The sequence below is a fragment of the Typopeltis vanoorti genome, chromosome 20 (genome assembly GCF_054136105.1).
Source record: "Typopeltis vanoorti isolate ZY-2024b chromosome 20, IOZ_Tvanoo_1.0, whole genome shotgun sequence".
In the NCBI taxonomy this organism is placed as follows: Eukaryota; Metazoa; Arthropoda; class Arachnida; order Uropygi; family Thelyphonidae; genus Typopeltis; species Typopeltis vanoorti.
Window position 1 is genome coordinate 78,574,911 of NC_143568.1, and position 18,941 is coordinate 78,593,851.

General features: G+C 36.5%; 1 protein-coding gene across 6 annotated transcripts in view; it reads left to right on the forward strand.

Annotated features, from left to right (window-relative positions):
* Positions 1 to 18,941, forward strand: part of LOC150095587 (integrator complex subunit 12-like) — a 274,079-nt gene that overhangs the window by 131,870 nt on the left and 123,268 nt on the right. For all 6 annotated transcript variants that reach the window (XM_090410188.1, XM_090410194.1, XM_090410189.1 and 3 more), the window contains exon 7: positions 17,919 to 18,044. In XM_090410188.1, coding sequence (XP_090266314.1) covers positions 17,919 to 18,044 — 126 coding nt within the window. The remainder of the gene's footprint in view (positions 1 to 17,918; positions 18,045 to 18,941) is intronic.

Below are 18,941 nucleotides of genomic sequence, written 5' to 3' on the forward strand. Positions count from 1 at the left end.
ATAGTAATGTTGTCACTTTCTAATTACTTTACTATTTTCTGTTGGTATTCTATCAGGGCCTGAGGCTTTACCATTTTTAGCTGAATTCAGTGCATATTCTTCCTCTGATCTTAGAATGCATGGACCTTCCATCTGTTCATAAGTATTCTCTGGATTTTGTCTGATAGATAGAATGATTAAAATCAAATCAGTGTAAAAATCAAAATAAAATCTTTTTATAAGAAGAGTATTTGTTTAATGAAATATAATAGTAACTTGCAGGTTATGTGACGTTATAATGACCTAAGAGATGACCTATTTCTCTCTTACATCTGTCAGATTCGTGAGAAATAAAATACAGTCATCCCTCGACTTATGTCGGGATTCTGTTCCATCTGGCAAGACGTAAATCGATACATTGAATCAACAGAGTTTTAGGGGCTAGGGACTTAACTGTAATAAGTATACTGTCATTAGTTTTTAAATCTTATAAAACTGTACTGTGCTTTACTTCCACTATAAAACAGGAGAATAATCACCCAAATCTTTCTACACAATCACATCTTCGTTACCTTCCTTATGTGAAGGACCAGGCTTAGCTCTTCTGGTATAGCTTTTCTTTTTTTTTTTTTTATGAAGATATCTAATGTGCTTTGCTTATACCTCTTCTTCTTTTCATCATAAATTTGTTTATAGCAAACAAATGCATCATGTACTTTCCTTTCTACTAATAAGTAGCATTCAATAATTTGAGATTATCAATCTCAAAATGGCTAAAGACTTGGGGTCTCCATGTCTTTAGCCATTTTGAGAACATTTCTGTAAATCACTTCACTATGAATTGTTTAACTACCTCATCTTGTGTCTCTTTTTGTTCTTCTTTTTCTCATTCTTCCTCTTCTGCAACACGTCGTTCCTCCAGTTCGACCAATTCTTCATTGGTCAGCTCTTCAGGGGCACTTTCTATGAGTTGAATTATGTCGTCATCATTCACTTCGAGATTCAGATTGTTTGCTAGGCACACTTTATCTTCACTCAATTTACAAAGGTCTTCATTTTTTTTCAAAACTTCCAAAATTGTGCACAGACCTTTTTAATGTCTTTTTCCATATGCCACTCATACATTCAGAGGTCACTTCATCCCAAGCGACGGCAATATTTTTATCATCATCATCATATCAAATTCCTGACATGTACCCTCAAGGGATGTACAGGATATGAAGTACTTCATGAAAAATTTATCTCCTTACTAACTTCCTATCTACAATTTTCCTCCAAATTAGTCTGTTACTTGTCAAGCTCCAACATCATTATCAGATCTTATATTTCTATCGTCTAAGGCACTTTGTATCGTATCAATCCACCTATATCTTGGTCTTATTCTGGGTCGTTTTCCTGCCAACTGGCAGAGAACACTTGTTTTGCTAATCTTTCCTTGCCCAATCTGTTCAAGTGACCATACCACCTGAGATTAGCTCTGCTAATGCATTCCTGGATGCTGACAATGTCAAGTTCTTTCCTAATAGCCTCGTTTTTAATATGATATATTGCCAGTGATGCCATCTGTTCATGCCTCTAATCTTTCTCAGGACTCTCATATCTGAGGTCTCTAGTCTTTGGTCAAGTGTTTTACTTCTGACCCAGCTCTCAGATCCATAAGTTAAAACTCGTTTGAACACTGTTCCATATGAATTTATTCTGTTGTCTATTTCCATATTTAATTTACCAACTTCACTAAGAATCGTGCCTGAGTAGATGAAATGTTTTACTTGTTCCACAGGTTCTTCGTTCAAAACACAGTTGACATTTTCAATGATTCTACCTATTTTCATTGTCTTTGTCTTTTTATTGCTGACCTTCATACCATATTTATTACAACGGTTATTCAATTTAGTCAGCGAATCTTGCAAACTTGTAGCGGATTTATTCAGAAGTATAACAGCGCCCGCATAAAGCAAAGAGCTGACATTAACATCTCCAATTCTGATATCATGTTTAATACCACTTTCCTTCATAATGTGATTCATATAGATAATGAATAACAGAGGGGATAATGTACATCCTTGTCTCGCACCAGATTTAACATTAAATCATCTTCCTGTACTTCAATTCTAACTGCTGACTTGCAACTCAAATAAAGACTAAGTATTGCTTGATATAATGCCCCATTGATACCATATAACTGTAGTGTATTGAATAGTTTCTCTCTTGGCACCTTGTCGTATGCCTTTTTCCAGATCGACAAAACTTAAACAGATCTTTGTTATATTCCTATGATTTCTTAACTAATTGTCGTAAAGTGAAGATCTGATCCTGATAGCCTCTATTTGGCCTGAATCCAGCTTGATTTTCAACAATTCTTCTCAACCATTTCTCAAGTATACCTCGCATAAATCTTGCCCGGAACACTAAGTAGGCAAATACCTCTGTAATTCTCACATTCAGTTTTATTTTCCTTTTTATATATGAGTACTATTAGAGCACTACTCCAATCATCAGGAATTTGTTCCTCTGTCCACGCCTTCTGAACTATGCAGTGCAGCCACTGTAAGACTTTTATACCACCATACTTAACCATTTCTGGTCGAATATCATCTACTCCTGCTGCCTTTCCACATTTCATGCCTTTGATGGCTTTTTCTACTTTAAGTATGGATATGTATTAATGACTGAATGCCTGTTGAGTATTTTTTACCACTGTGTTATCACTGCTTGTTTCATTTAGCAATTTTTTGAAGTAATTACTCCACACTTCAAGGATATTTTTTCTCTTGTTTTCATGTCACCTTTATCATCTCTAACTCCTTTCACTCTTTCCTCCATTTCTAAGCTTCTTCAACAATCTCCAGAATATCTTACCACCTTCTTGATATTTATTTTCTATGTTCTTGCCAATGTCCTCCCATGACTTTTGTTTAGCTAGTTTTACACAGTGTTTAGCTTTCTTACATTTGTCTCTGTATTCTCTAAGAGCACAAGCTGACTTATTTGCCAGGAACTTTTGATATGCTTTCTTCTTTTCCTTCACTGCCTCTTTAACTTCCTGTGTCCACCATGGAGTTCTGATTTTTGTATCCTTGCAAACAACCTCACCACATGCCTTGCTGGCTGAATGAATCAAGGTTTTCTTCAAGGCTTTCCACTGAATCTCCAAGGTTTGGTTGCTGTTCTCAAACTCTTTCATTTTTTCTTCAATAATTGTGTATTTTAGTCTACAGTTCACATCTGAGAGCTGCTTAACTTTTATTCGCTTTAAAACTTTCTTACATGTCATTCTTTTCGATATGAAATTCAATTTTATCCTGCTCAAGACTAAATAGTGATCACTTCCAATTTCAAATCCTCTGTACAATCTGGTCTCCTGCACCAAGGAGAAAACTTCACTATCAACAATAACATAGTCAATGAGACTTTTCTTATTCCTTGCCTCTTCTCTCCATGTGAATTTGTGCACATTTTTATGTTGGAACATGGTGTTAGTAATAACCAGTCGATGTCCTGAGCAGAAATCCAACAGGTATTTGCCATTATTATTAGCTTTGCTCGTTTCTCCAAATTTTTCCAAAACATTTTTGTATGTCTGACAATCGCTTCCTACTCTGCTATTTAGATACCCAACAAGGACCAACGTTTCTTTTTCATAGTGTCAGTAGCTTTCTCTAGAGCCTCAAAAAATTCCTCCACTTCTTCCTTAGTAGAGCCTTCTGTGGGACCATAGGCACAAATAAGTCCCATTGTCCAGTTCCTCCTTCTGATATTTGCCCACTTAAGCATGATAAATATTGAATGCTTTCCAGAATTGCTTGAGAGTCTGATCATTTCCTTCAATAGCAGAAATGGCTTGGTAAAAAATTCTCCTTAGATTATAACCCTTAAACACTGCAAGAACTCCCTGATCCATCAGTTGGATCAATGAGGTAGTGTTTGGAGTGAGAAACATGACTTGGTCTTGGGGTGAGGGTCACCTGTAAGGTGTATGATCTAGAACATTATCTAGAATTAATAAATAACTATTAAATTATTTAAGGAATTTACAACGTATAGTGGAATGTTAATTAAAAGAAACTACCTCCTATATTTACTATTCCATGAAGATGCCATCTTCATGGAACAATAAAAAATTGGTACCCCTTATCTGCTCCACCAAAGACCAACCACTTCCCCCTAGACCTACCTGGGGTATACCAGGTCCCTTGCAGCTGTAAACTGTCCTACTTTGCCAAAAAGTCCAGACAGCAAATGTCAGGATTTCGCAACACAAAGACTAAATCCGGTTTCACCAGTACAGTCACTCTGGACTTGCAGACCATGCTCTTGATATCCGCCACAGAATACGTTGGAAGAAAGCCACATTAATACACTGTAGCAAATTTAAATATGAAAGATTGTTCATGGAATCGGCCTCAGCTCTAAAAAAATACTTTCCAAACCCCAACAAATTTGGGTGCATGAGACTGCCCCAAGTTTGGGAAACTTGCATCTTGAGAACTTCAGCACACCAGCCAAGACAACCCAATATAGCCTGCTAGGTGACACCTATAGGACCCTAAGAGCAACAGTAGTTTTCTCTCTTCTGCTTTTTGTAGTGCCTGTGTGCATGAGTCATAGTTGTATCTTCCCATGAAGATGGCAATGTGACTTTGCCGAAATATAGTGGGTATTTATTAAAATTTCTTTTAATTAATATTCCAGTATACATTGTAAATTCCTTAAATAATTTAAGTCATGTTACCAATGTATAAGCCTATCTACAAGAATTAGAATTAATAAAATTTTAAATTCTGCATTTTCTTTCACACAATAGCTTTCTATTTCACTCACATAACAGTTGATTAAGGCATCTTCAAACAATTTTTGAGTCATCCAGTTTATATCCACCCACACTACACACTATACATAGATTTTAGCTTTTTGTGGGTAAATGTCCACTTGGGCATTTTTTTTCCCCAAAACACGCAGGTTTCATCCATATTAAATGTTTGCTGTGGCAAATAATTTTAAAATTTTAAATTCTACATTTTCTTTCACACAATAGCTTTCCATTTCACTCACATAACAGTTGATTAAGGCATCTTCAAACAATTTTTGAGTCATCCAGTTTATATCCACCCACACTACACACTATACATAGATTTTAGCTTTTTGGGTAAATGTCCACTTGGACATTTTTTTTTCCAAAACACGCAGGTTTCATCCATATTAAATGTTTGCTGTGGCAAATAATTTTCTTCCATAATAATTTTATCCATTTTCTCCACAAACTCCTTGGTAGCCTTCTCATCCACACTTGCAGATTCATCATATATTTTTACATTATGCAGTGCAAAATGCTGATTGAATCTCATGAACCAACAGAAAAAGGCATTGAATTCGTAGTCGTAATCAAGACCTGCTTTCTCCTTCAACATGTTGAAGGCACTTAGTGCCTTAGTAGTTAGGTCCTAGTGCTAAGGGATATGTGCTTTTGGTTCAGGTCCTCTATCCATGATGCAAGTAGCTTTTCCATATCACTAATATGACCTTGTCATTGCATCGTTGCTATCGTCGATTTAATGGAAGTAGATCCTTTCACAGCCTCTACGATTTTATCCTTATTTTTCAAAATGGTCATCACTGTAGAATGAGACCATCCGAAGTGATATGCGATCACATTCATGAGCTTACTAGCTTCATGTTGCTTTAAAACTTGCAACTTTATTTCAAGATCAATTGCTTGCCTCTTTTTCTGTTATTCTTCAATAGGTTTTTTGATTGGATATGTAGGAGGACAAGTTGCACAAAATATCGATAATTACACAAATAGCCTATTTCTCAAACACAAAATCAACAAAGGAACAAGACAAGGGTCGACTGCCGAGGGAGGTTGTCACCGAATGCGTTGTTGCTAGTGCATGATGCCAGTGCATTGTTGCTAAATTACAACCTTTTTACTTTATGCTCGCATGTGTCTTGTTTGAAAGTACGAGGGTGGTCTGAAATGTTCTCGGCCTAACAATGAAAAAAACGAATTTATAATTTCAAAATTATTTATATTTTTCATAATCTCCCTTAAGACTAATAAATGTCAGATGGAGCCAAATCTGGGGAATAGGATGGATGTTCCAACAATTCATAGTGCAGATCCCTCAATTTTCCCATTGCCAAAACACCTTTGTGGGCAGGTGCATTGTCCTGATGAAAGACGATTTTTTCCTTCTGCAACCCTGGTCTTTTCTCAGGAATTTTTTCGTCTGGTCTGGTTAAAAGATTGGAATAATATTCCCCAGTTATTGTTTTACCCTTTTCAAGATAATTAATAAACAAAATGCCTTTAGCATCCCAAAACACCAATGCCATGACCTTTCCTGCTGATGGAACCGACTTTCTCTTCTTTGGTGCTGAACAACCGGATTCTGTCCACTGTTTTGATTGTTATTTGGATTCTGTTGTGTAACGATGAATCCAAGTCTTATCTATAGTAATAAAGCGACACACAAAATCAGTTTTATTCTTGTTAAACAACAACGCTCCAAGCACTGTTCAGAGATTTTTATGCGAGTGCGTTTTTGATCTGCTGTGAGCAAGCACGGCACCTATCTTGTGCAAAGCTTTTTCATATGCAATTCTTCATGCAAAATATATCCTACATGTTCTTTTGAAATGCCTATAGTCTCAGCAATTTCATATGCTTTAACTTGCTTGTCATCCAATACCATATCATGCACTTGATCAATGATTTCTAGTGTTGTTACACTTTTTGGACGTCCTTCACGTGGATCATCTTCAAGGATGGTATGGCCATGTTTAAACTTGGCAGCCCATTTCTTAATTGTCGAAAATGAAGGAAGAGTGCCCATAAACTTTTATGAACTTCGAATGAATTTCTTTTGGCAGTAAACCTTCTTTTACAAAGAATTTTATGATAACTAATATTTAAGGAATTGACAGCGTATACTAGAAATATAGATTAAATAAACTTTAATATATACTTTCCGATATTTCGGCGAACGTCACGTTGCCATCTTCTTGGGAACTTACTACAAAGACACGTGCACACAAGTACTAATAACAGCAAATGAGACTGAAGCTAGGAAGCTAGCGTTTTCCTAAAGTCCTGATGGTGCCCCCTGGCGGGCTATATTGGTAGTTCTTGGCCTTTGGGCTGAAGTTATTCTGATAAAAGTTTCCCAAATTTGGGGCAGTCTCATGCATCCAAATTTGTTGAGGTTTGGCATGTTCCTAAGGGCCGAGGCTGATTCCATGAATAGTCTTTCATACTTGAACTTGCTGCGGTGTATTACTGTGGCTTTCTTCCATCTTATTCTGTGGCGAGTATCCAGAGCGTGGTCTGCAAGCACAGAGTGGCTGTACTGGTGAAATCAGATGTAATCCTTGTGTTCTGAGATTCTGATATTTGCTGTCCTGCCTGTTTGGCCAAAGTAGGACAGTTTACAGCTGCAAGGGACCTGATATACACCAGGTAGGTCTAGGGGAAGTGGTTGGTCTTTGGTGGAGCGGATAAGGGATGCCAGTTTTCTATGTGGTCTGTAACAAGTGGTCAAGTCATGTTTTTTTAAGATTTTATTGATTTTTTCCGAGGTGCCTCGGATGTAGGGAATGGTGATGGATTTAGAGTAATCTTTATTGTGAAGGGGAGGGGGTGGCAGGTTGTGGATAACTGGGTTAAGTATTTTTTGGAGGGGGTAGCCGTTGGCTGAGAAAGTGTCACGGATGTGATTTAGTTCGGTGGTTAAGGCTTGATCATTAGAACAGATTATTTTTGCCCTGTTGAATAATGTTTTAATAACTCCATATTGTTGTGAGGGGGGGGGGGGGATTGTTGGTGAATGTATCTGCCTGTATGGGTGGGTTTTCTATAAACTGAGAAAACCAAGGTTCCATCAGGTTGGCGGGTGAACTAGTGTGTCTAGGAAGGGGAGGTTATTGTTTTCCTCTTTTTCCAGGGTGAATTTGATTCTAGGGTGTTGGTTGTTTAAGTGTGTTAGGAAGGAGAGGAGTGAATCCGGGCCATGTGGCCAAATAGCGGAAACATCATTAACGTAGCGAAGCCATATGGTAGGTTTTTGTGGGGCTGAGTTTAAGGCTTTCTCTTCAAACGTCTCCATGAAGAAGTTGGCCAAGGGTGGGGAAAGTGGTGAACCCATGGCTGTCCCCTCTATCTGTTTGTAGAATTTTTCCTGCCAAACGAAATAGCCTGAGTTCATTGTAAACTGAAATAGGGCTGAGATATCGGGAGGAAATTTAGCTTGGATTGGCTCTAAGGTTTCTTTGAGGGGGACATTCGTGAATAGGGAGGAGACATCAAAACTGACCATTATGTCATTATGTTGGAGTGTAAGGTTTTCTATACTGGCTTTGAAATGGGCTGAGTTTTTTATGTGTGATGGTGTATTGCCTGCCAGTATAGTGTGAGAGCGCTTTGGCTAAATGCTTGGCTAGTTTGTAAGTGGGGGAATCAATGCCATCCACTATGGGACGTAATGGCACATTTTCTTTGTGTATTTTTGGGAGCCCATATATGCGGGGGGGGTCTAGAGTTATAGGGTTTTAGTCTGTTGGTAATCTCCACAGGCCAAGAAGTGACCTTCTTAAGGAGCCTATGGAGTTTTCTAATTTGTGAGTTGGTGGGATTGTAATCAATGGGGAGGTAAGTGGAACGATCTAATAATAAAGCCTTGAGCTTGCCTGTGTAATTATTAGATCGTTCCACTTACCTCCCCATATGGCAGGTAAGTGGAACGATCTAATAAACCTACCATATGGCTTCGCTACGTTGATGATGTTTTCGTTATTTGGCCACATGGCCCGGATTCACTCCTCTCCTTCCTAACACACTTAAACAACCAACACCCTAGAATCAAATTCACCCTGGAAAAAGAGGAAAACAATAACCTCCCCTTCCTAGACACACTAGTCACCCACCAACCTGATGGAACCTTGGTTTTCTCAGTTTATAGAAAACCCACCCATACAGGCAGATACATTCACCAACAATCTCACCACCCCCCTCACAACAATATGGAGTTATTAAAACATTATTCAACAGGGCAAAAATAATCTGTTCTAATGATCAAGCCCTAACCACCGAACTAAATCACATCCGTGACACTTTCTCAGCCAACGGCTACCCCCTCCAAAAAATCCAAAAAATACTTAACCCAGTTATCCACAACCCACCACCCCCTCCCCTTCACAATAAAGATTACTCTAAATCCATCACCATTCTCTACATCTGAGGACCTCGGAAAAAATCAATAAAATCTTAAAAAAACATGACTTGACCACTTGTTACAGACCACATAGAAAACTGGCATCCCTTATCCGCTCCACCAAAGACCAACCACTTCCCCTAGACCTACCTGGTGTATACCAGGTCCCTTGCAGCTGTAAACTGTCCTACTTTGGCCAAACAGGCAGGACAGCAAATATCAGAATCTCAGAACACAAGGATTACATCCGATTTCACCAGTACAGCCACTCTGTGCTTGCAGACCACGCTCTGGATACTCGCCACAGAATAAGATGGAAGAAAGCCACAGTAATACACCGCAGCAAGTTCAAGTATGAAAGACTATTCATGGAATCAGCCTCGGCCCTTAGGAACATGCCAAACCTCAACAAATTTGGATGCATGAGACTGCCCCAAATTTGGGAAAATCTTTTCAGACCACCCTTGTATAATCGAAAATGTTATTTATTCCCTTATGGGATCATGGATGTATCTTCGAATGGACTTAACTTGAGCAGACATAATTCGAGGAATGACTGTATATATATTTTACATACTAAAGTGCCACCCCATGCAGACTATTATGTTTCCTCAGATTGGACTGCAATAGATCCTTTTTGTAAACAACTTGTTCCACTTCATCTGACAGGTATGTTTAAGAATACATGGACTGAAGAGATCAAGGAGTCTTTTTAACCCCTTAACATACAAAAACATCTGTGACACGTCTTTTGTTTATTGCATCAAAATTGATTTTGAATTTTGGTTTCACATATAAATACAACCGAATATAGACACTAGACAATCTTGTGCCTATTTCCTTTCAGCCGAGAAAAGTTGCCAATGGCGTGTATCAGCTATTTCGTTTGCGTTTGCACAAATTCATTATTTTTCAAATAATGATGAATTTGATCCAGCAAATCACCCTCGCCCAAAACTCGCCCAAAAAATTGGCAGAAAAACGACCGCTTTCTGATTTTTAATTGGTACGTTAAGGGATTAAGAAGTAACTTCTTCCAGCAAAAGTATATAAATCTGCAGAATCTTACAATGGATGAGCTAAGCTTTATTATGCTATGTATTTTTTTTTATAGTTATTTATATTTTACATAATTTGGAAATGCTGATCTCTGAAAAAGGATCTTGACGGAGTTCCATGTTGGGTTTCACATTGATAAAATTCATCTTCCACTAAAGACATTCACAAACATTCATGCCCATTGGGTAATTTTAACCTACAGCCTATTATTTGAAAGGGTATGATATTTACCTAGCTAATTAGGGCAGCTTTGATATGTGCATTGAGGCATGATGCATTATCCTTCTGCTGGAAGTAACAGTTCCCAGGTAGCATGAAGAAATGCATCTAGTCACATGATTCAAAGATTCAAATGGTGGCTATGGCATTCAGAATGCTTTCTTGGTATCATATACTTAGATCTTTAGTGTCAAGGGACCTAACATGCCAAGAAAACATTCTGTACCACTTTACACTGCAAATGTTTCACACAAACAATCATCAAATTCCTGATATATATATATATATATATTTATAAAAATAAATTTAACTGACTAGAACCCGAGAAAGTATAACAAAAACCTTTAATACATCACAACTAGTTTCATCGGTGCTCCGACTTCTTCAGGTGAGAAATAAAAACATAAGATATAAAATAACACGGTAAAAAATGAACTTTACAGCTTAATAAAAAGCAGAATAGTAACAGTCATATTTGAATAGGTGACCGCGTGCTACCGTTCACATGAGTAGAATGTGTGCGACAGCTAATTTTTGAGCGCTAGTACTGGATTACTGCGCTATGGGAATCAGGCAAATTGTAGCTAAGATTATTGTTTAAATGTGAAGGGTCCAGAACTATTTCTTTTGATTCGATAATTCTTCTTTCGAATTCATCCTTGCAAATATATAAATTAGTAGTGCGTTCCCAATCAACTTGATGTGGCTGTTCTTCAAGGTTAGAGTTTGCCGAGAAAAGGACATGACTGGAAAGGGCGCTTGCTCGTGCTCTACTGTAGGAGATGTCACGTCTATGTTCCTCAAGACGAAGTGAAACAGATTTGTCTGTCTGGCCAAAATAAGGTCGACCACAGTTGCACACAACTTTATAAACACCAGGAAAATGCAGATGGTTGTGTTTTGGTTTTGGTCGACTCAGAAAAGAACGAAGTTTTGGCAGCGTAGTATAGTCGGTCTTTATGTTGAATTTTTTCAGAATCTTAGCTAGTTTTGGGGTAAGAGTGCTGATAAAAGGTAACTGTATATGAGTGAAAGGGTTGGAGTCATCTTCTTGTCGAGGATGTTGGCGTGGTCTCAAACGTTTAGTGATGTTACGAGACGAATATCCATTATTTAAGAAGGTGTTTTTCAGGAAGTTAAGCTCTGTTTGAAGGTCTTCTTCTGTGGAAATGAGACATCTTGCTCGATGGGCGAGGGTGGAGATGATGCCCAGTTTCTGAGGTGGGAAGTGATGAGAAGAACCATGTAAATATCTATCAGTGTGGGTGGTTTTTCGAAAAATTGAAAATTTAAGACAGTCAGGAAATCTACTGATCTTTAGATCCAAGAAGGGGAGAACGCCGTTAATCTCTAGTTCAGATGTGAATTTAATGTTTTGATGTTGGTTATTTAAATGGTTTAGGAAGTTTTGCAGTTCCTCTAAACTATGTCCCCAAATAAGGAAGACGTCATCAATGTAACGTAACCACAGTTTAGGTTTCAAAGTAGCTGAGGAAATAGCTTTCTCTTCAAAATCTTCTAGAAAAAAGTTAGCTAAGACTGGAGATAGAGGGCTGCCCATAGCTAAACCCTGAAGAAGTCGGAGCACCGATGAAACTAGTTGTGATGTATTAAAGGTTTTTGTTATACTTTCTCGGGTTCTAGTCAGTTAAATTTATTTTTATAAATGTATACATCCTGAGTAAATCCTAATTTCAACAATATATATATATATATATATATATATATATATATATCCAATCCCAAGAGGTGTACAGGATACTAAGATAACAATACATGAAAGTTTACATGATTACAGACTTTCTCATCATTATCAATTTCCTGATAATTACCTTCAAGGGGTGTTCAGACTATTATGACAGAAACCACATGATTAAATTTACATTATTATTAATCTCCCATCAACAATTTTCCTCAAAATTAGTCTATTACTTGTCAGCAGTTCGATATTGTCATATTTAACATTTTGTGCTTCTAAAGCACTTCTGACGGAATCAGTGGGTCTTTTTTCCTGTCATCTTGACATCAAACAACTATTTTGTTAATCTTTCCTCTCCCATTCTATTTAAGTGACCATAGCATTTTAGATTAGCTCTATTCATTTTTGAATGCAAACAATGTCATGTTTCTTCCTAATGTGTTCATTTTTCACATGATTCTGACATTGATGCCATCTGTTCAGGTCCCTGATTTTTCTAAGAACTCTGATATCTGTGGTCTCTAGTCTTTGATCAAGAGCTTTATTTCTAAAGAAACTCTCAGATCCATAACTTAAAACTGGTTTGAACGCGATCTTGTATACTACTAGTTTGGTGTCTTTAGCTAATTTCTCTCTTATTCCACATAAATTTATTCAGCTGGCTACCCACAATGCCAACTTTGCTTATTCTGTTGTCTGTTCCCAGATTTAACTTGCCATATTTGCACTGTGCCTAAATAGCTGAAATATTTTTACATGTTCTATAGGCTCTTCATCAGAATACAGCTGAAGCTTTGTATGTTCCTGCCTATTTTCATAATTTTAATATTTTTATTGCTGATTTTCATGCCAAAATTGCTACAGCTATTATTCAATTAGTTAGAGAATCCTGGAGACTTGTACTGGATGTATTTAGGAATTCATCACCATCTGCATAAAGTAAAGAACTAAGTTTGATATCTCCATTTCTTATATCAGATTTAATGCCACTTTCTTTCATAATGTGATGAATAATAGTGGAGATAATATGCATCCTTGTCTTATCCCTGATTTTGTATCAAACCATCAACCTGTATTTTTTGAATTCTAACTGCTGACTCACAACTTAAATGTAAACTTACAACCCATGATGGATAACATAAAGAAAAAGATTTATAACTTTAACATAAAGGGGGAAGAACAATTTGGTTTTATTTATTTTACTTTAAGTGTACAACTTCCCCTCCAGCAAAATTAAAGTGCTCTTTGTCATAAGCCAGCCATTCATGGTGCCCTTTTTAGTGAAAAGATTTCTGACCTCTGTTCTAAAGTCTTATCCATTCAGCTTATATCTGATGAATATTATCTTTTTATCGACTCAGACAGATTCACATTTGTTCACATTAAATTTTGAATACCACTTTCTTCCACCATTGTTATTTTAAGATTATCCTTTAAAGAACTTAGGTCATCCAAACATTTTACTGCTTTTGTTCAACCTTACATCATCAACAAATAGAGAAGGGTCAAAGATGTATAACTGAGAGGAGACCTCCACATAGCCTTTAAAGGAATGCGGAGAACCGACCAGGGCTTCTGACCTAATGTCCAATCCTCACCTTCTCGTGGTGCACCCTGTTGGGTATCTACATTGATACTGAACGAACGAGGATGAGCTGGCAATTTGGGATTTAGCCGACCAAATTGTATTCTTATTGGTTAAACCAAAATAAAAAAAATGATGGTACAACATAACAAAATTTCATGCCGGCTGGGGCGTCGCCCGGTTAAACAAGGCCCCGTTGTTTTCGCCAGGGAACCAGGGCGAACAGCGAAAAAGTCAGCTACTGGAACAAATCTGAAAACAAACCCCAACTCAACATCACCAGAGTTAAAGATCGGTACTATTAACGTAAGAAGCCTGAATGGCAAAGAAATGGAGCTAGCTGAGGAATTAGATAAGTATCAGATAGACATAATAGGGGTGACTGAAACAAAAAAGACCAAAACTGGTGAGATCTTTCTGAACAATAAATACAAAATGTTATATTCAGGCAATGACTATCAAGGAAAAGAAGGAGTAGCCATAGTATTCAACACAAAATACGAGGCTAATCTTCTTGAATGGCAGTCAGTCTCAAGTAGAGTAATGTGGGCAAATATGAGAATGGGGAACTGGACAATGAGACTTATTTGTGCCTATGGTCCCACAGAAGGTTCTACTAAGGTAGAAGTGGAGGTATTTTTTGACGCTTTAGAAAAAGCAACTGACACAATGAAAAAGGAAAAGTTGGTCCTTGTTGGGGATCTAAATAGCAGAGTAGGAAATGATTGTGAGACATACAAAAATATTTTGGGAAAATTTGGAGAAAAGAGCAAAGCTAATAATAATGGCAAATATCTGTTGTATTTCTGCTCAGGACATGGACTGGTTATTACTAACACCATGTCCCAACATAAAAATGTGCACAAATTCACATGGAGAGAAGAGGCTAGGAATAAGAAAAGTCTCATTGACTATGTTATTGTTGATAGTGATGTTTTCTCCCTGGTGCAGGACACCAGAGTGTACAGAGGATTTGAAATTGGAAGTGATCACTATTTAGTCTTGAGCAGGATAAAATTGAATTTCATATTGAAAAGAATAACATGTAAGAACGTTTTAAAGCGAATAAAAATTGAGTAGCTCTCAGATGTGAACTGTAGACTAAATACAGAAAGATTATTGTAAAGAAAATGAAAGAGTTTGAGAAGAGGAATCAAACCTTGGAGATTCAGTGGCAAGAATAACAGAAAACATTGATTGATTCTGCCAGAGAGGCACGTGGTGAGGTTGTGTGCAAGGATAAAAAAATCAGAACTCCCTGGTGGACACAGGAAGTTAAAGAGGCAGTGAAGAAAAGAAGAAAGCATATCAAAAGTTCCTGGCAAATAAGTCAGCTTTTACTCTTACAGAATACAGAGACAAATGTAAGAAAGCTAAACAGTGTGTAAAACTAGCTAAACAAAAGTCATGGGAGGACTTTGGCAAGAATATAGAAAATAAATATCAAGAAGGTGGCAAAATATTCTGGGGGTTGTTGAAGAAGCTTAGGAATGGAGGAAAGAGTGCTGTAAAAGGAGTTAGAGATGATAAAGGTGACATGAAAACAGGAGAAAAAGAAATCCTTGAAGTATGGAGTAATTACTTTGAAAAACTGCTAAATGAAACAAGCAGTGATGACAGCACAGTAATAAAAAACACTGACCAGGCATGCAGTCAGGAATACATATCCATACTTGAAGTAGAAAAAGCCATCAAAGGCTTGAAATGTGGAAAGACAGCAGGAGTAGATGATATTCAACCAGAAATGCTGAAGTATGGTGGTATAAAAGTCTTACAGTGGCTGCACTGCATAGTTCAGAGAGCCTGGACAGAGGGACGAATTCCTGATGATTGGAGTAGAGCACTCATGGTACCCATATATAAAAAAGGGAAATAAAACTGCATGTGAGAATTACAGAGGTATTTCCCTTCTGAGTGTTCCTGGCAAGATCTATGCGAGTATACTTGAGAAACGGTTGAGCAGAATTGTGGAAGAAAAGCTTGGTGAAGAACAAGCTGGATTCAGGCCAAATAGAGGCTGTCAGGATCAGATCTTCACTTTACGAGAAATAGTCGAGAAAGCATGGGAATACAACAAAGATCTGTATTTAAGTTTTGTCGATTTAGAAAAGGCATATGACAAGGTGCCAAGAGAGAAGCTATTCAATATGCTGCAGTTATATGGTGTCAATGGGGCATTATATCAAGCAATACTTAGTCTTTATTTGAGTTGTGAGTCAGCAGTTAGAATTGAAGGAAGTACAGGAAGATGGTTTAATGTTAAATCTGGTGTGAGACAAGGATGTACATTATCCCCTCTGTTATTCATTATTTATATGGATCACATTATGAAGAAAAGGTATTAAACCTGATATCAGAATTGGAGATGTTAATGTCTCTTTGCTTTATGCGGATGATGTTATACTTCTAAATAAATCCTCTTCAAGTCTGCAAGATTCTCTGACTAAATTGAATAACTGTTGTAATAGATATGGTATGAAGGTCAGCAATAAAAAGACAAAGACAATGAAAATAGGCAGAATCATTGAAAATGTCAACTGTGTTGTGAATAGAGAACCTGTGGAACAAGTAAAACATTTCAGCTACTTAGGTACGATTTTTACTTAAGATGGTAAATTAAATATAGAAATAGACAACAGAATCAGCAAAGCTGGTATGGTGGGAAGTCAATTGAATAAATTCATATGGAATAAGAGAGAAATTAGTTGGAACACTAAATTAGCTGTATACAAGACAGTGTTCAAACCAGTTTTAACTTATGGATCTGAGAGCTGGGTCAGAAGTAAAACACTTGACCAAAGACTAGAGACCGCAGATATGAGAGTCCTGAGAAAGATTAGAGGCGTGAACAGATGGCATCAATGGCAATATCATATTAAAAATGAGGATATTAGGAAAGAACTTGACATTGTCAGCATCCAGGAATGCGTTAGCAGAGCTAATCTCAGGTGGTATGGTCACTTAAACAAAATGGGTGCAGAAAGATTAGCAAAACAAATGTTTTCAGCCAGATTGGCAGGAAAACAACCCAGAGGAAGACCAAGATATAGGTGGATTGATACAGTACAAAGTGCCTTAGACGATAGAAATATAAGATCTGATAATGTTGGAGTCTTGACAAGCAACATACTGATTTGGAGGAAAATTGTAGATAGGAAGTTAGTAATGATGTAAATTTTTCATGTAGTACTGTCATATCCTGTACACCCCTTGAGGGTACATGGCAGGAATTTGATGATGATGATATTTGAATGTAGATCATTTATGTATGTATTAAACAACAGGGATTCTAATACCAAACTCTGTGGTACTTACTTCTAACACCCAAGCTATTTGAAAACTTTTCTAAACACCACTTCCTGTCATTTTTCAGGCAACCAATTTATTGCATATATTATATCCTGCTAATTATATCTGTTTTGGAGTATATGTTAATATAGAAATGCAAATCACTATTTGAGTTATCTGTTGACATTTTTCTTTTTTCAAATGAAAGTAGGTGGGCAGTAAATAGATAAATGAAAAACAATGTTAAATAAAGTATATAAACAGTGGCTGGAAGTTGGCTAGCATCAAGAAGTACAGTAGATATTTCTCTTATGCTCTGGATATAAAATTTAATCTTTTCTGCAAATATGTACTACAGTAAAGTTTACCATAGAAAGCAAAACAAAAAAAAAAATGTAAAAAATAATAATCCTCATTTACTTCAGCATACAATGATTTTTTAGTAAAAACACTTCTTATGAACTTTTTGCCTATGTAGCAGCATCTCCTTCACCTGGACCTCAAAGTTTGAGAGGTTACAACTTTGTTTTAGCCCTGCTTATTTAGCTTGAATGACTAATTTGGTCTATATTCATGCATAGTAATAAAAGTTGTTTATTTGACGAGTACAAAGGTTATTCTTTAAAATATATTTTTCTCTTCCATTTATTTTTGAATATATTTTAATGTGAAGCATAATGATTATTAATTACATGAAAGATTAGTAATCATTAATGAGAAGTTATGAATTATAATTAATTTTAAATTATAGTGAAGTTATCTTTTCTGTATAATAGATGTCAGCTTATTATGCAGAATTATAATTTCCTGTTACAGCTTAGGTATGGACTAGTTTTGGTTATAAAATACTACATATTAATAGTCTTGTTTTCCCTTTAAGGCTTCCAAAACACAGAAATCTTCCAAGTCAAATAACAATGTGAAAGAGTCAACACAGCCTACAAGATGTATCAAATCAGAGACAATCCCTTCACTTTTGCTACCTTTTAAGAGAGCTGAACTTAAGGTAATCAGTATTAAAGGTTTTTTTTTTTAAGACTCATTATATATATATATATATATATTGCATTAGAGATCATGAAATTTTTAGCTAATTTTGAGTATAGTACAATGCTGCAAGTTCAAAATTATTATGACTTTGGACTAATATCTGGATTTTTCTGGATGTGATATATTTGTGCAGACAAATAGGGAATTATGAAAGCAGCAGACAACTATGCAAATCCCATTATTGAAAATATCATGTGACAGTATGCTTACTGTGTTGAAAGCTACCTTCAAGGCTTAATGCTCATTTTTCAATCTTAATACAACCAACATTAATTATTTGTATCAGCTTTTCCACTATTCAGAATTGCGGTAATAGCACAGTATATGATTATAATCATAGTTACTGTATTTTGTTGATGGATGTTTCAAAAATTATTTAATAAAATATTTTTCTTTTTCTGGAGAGTGCATAGGTAATGATTAGTAATTGTTAAAAGAATTCAGTAATAACTTTCTTTAAAAAAACATTAGAACTGCATACTCATTGACAAGTCAAATTTCAGATTTGTGGGGGGGGGATTCAAAACCCACTCTGTTTTGAATGCATCCTACTGAAATGCAGGTTTACTCACACATTCTCCTTGGAATTAACTTGTGCTGCTAACTGTATTTTTATCAGTTAACGTAAGAATTTTAATACTAATCAACAAGTTACTTGGTGGATGCATGCTATTTATCCTAGTGATTAACTGCCACCATTTAACCTTTGTTGGTGGGAAACAATCTTAGTAATGTTAAAAATATTGCTTTTCTGCTCCCTCTCCCTCTCTCTGGCTGCACACAGAAAGAGAAAGAGACAATCACAATTGTAAAATTCATCTTGCAGATGACACTTGAGATTTGCATGAATTGT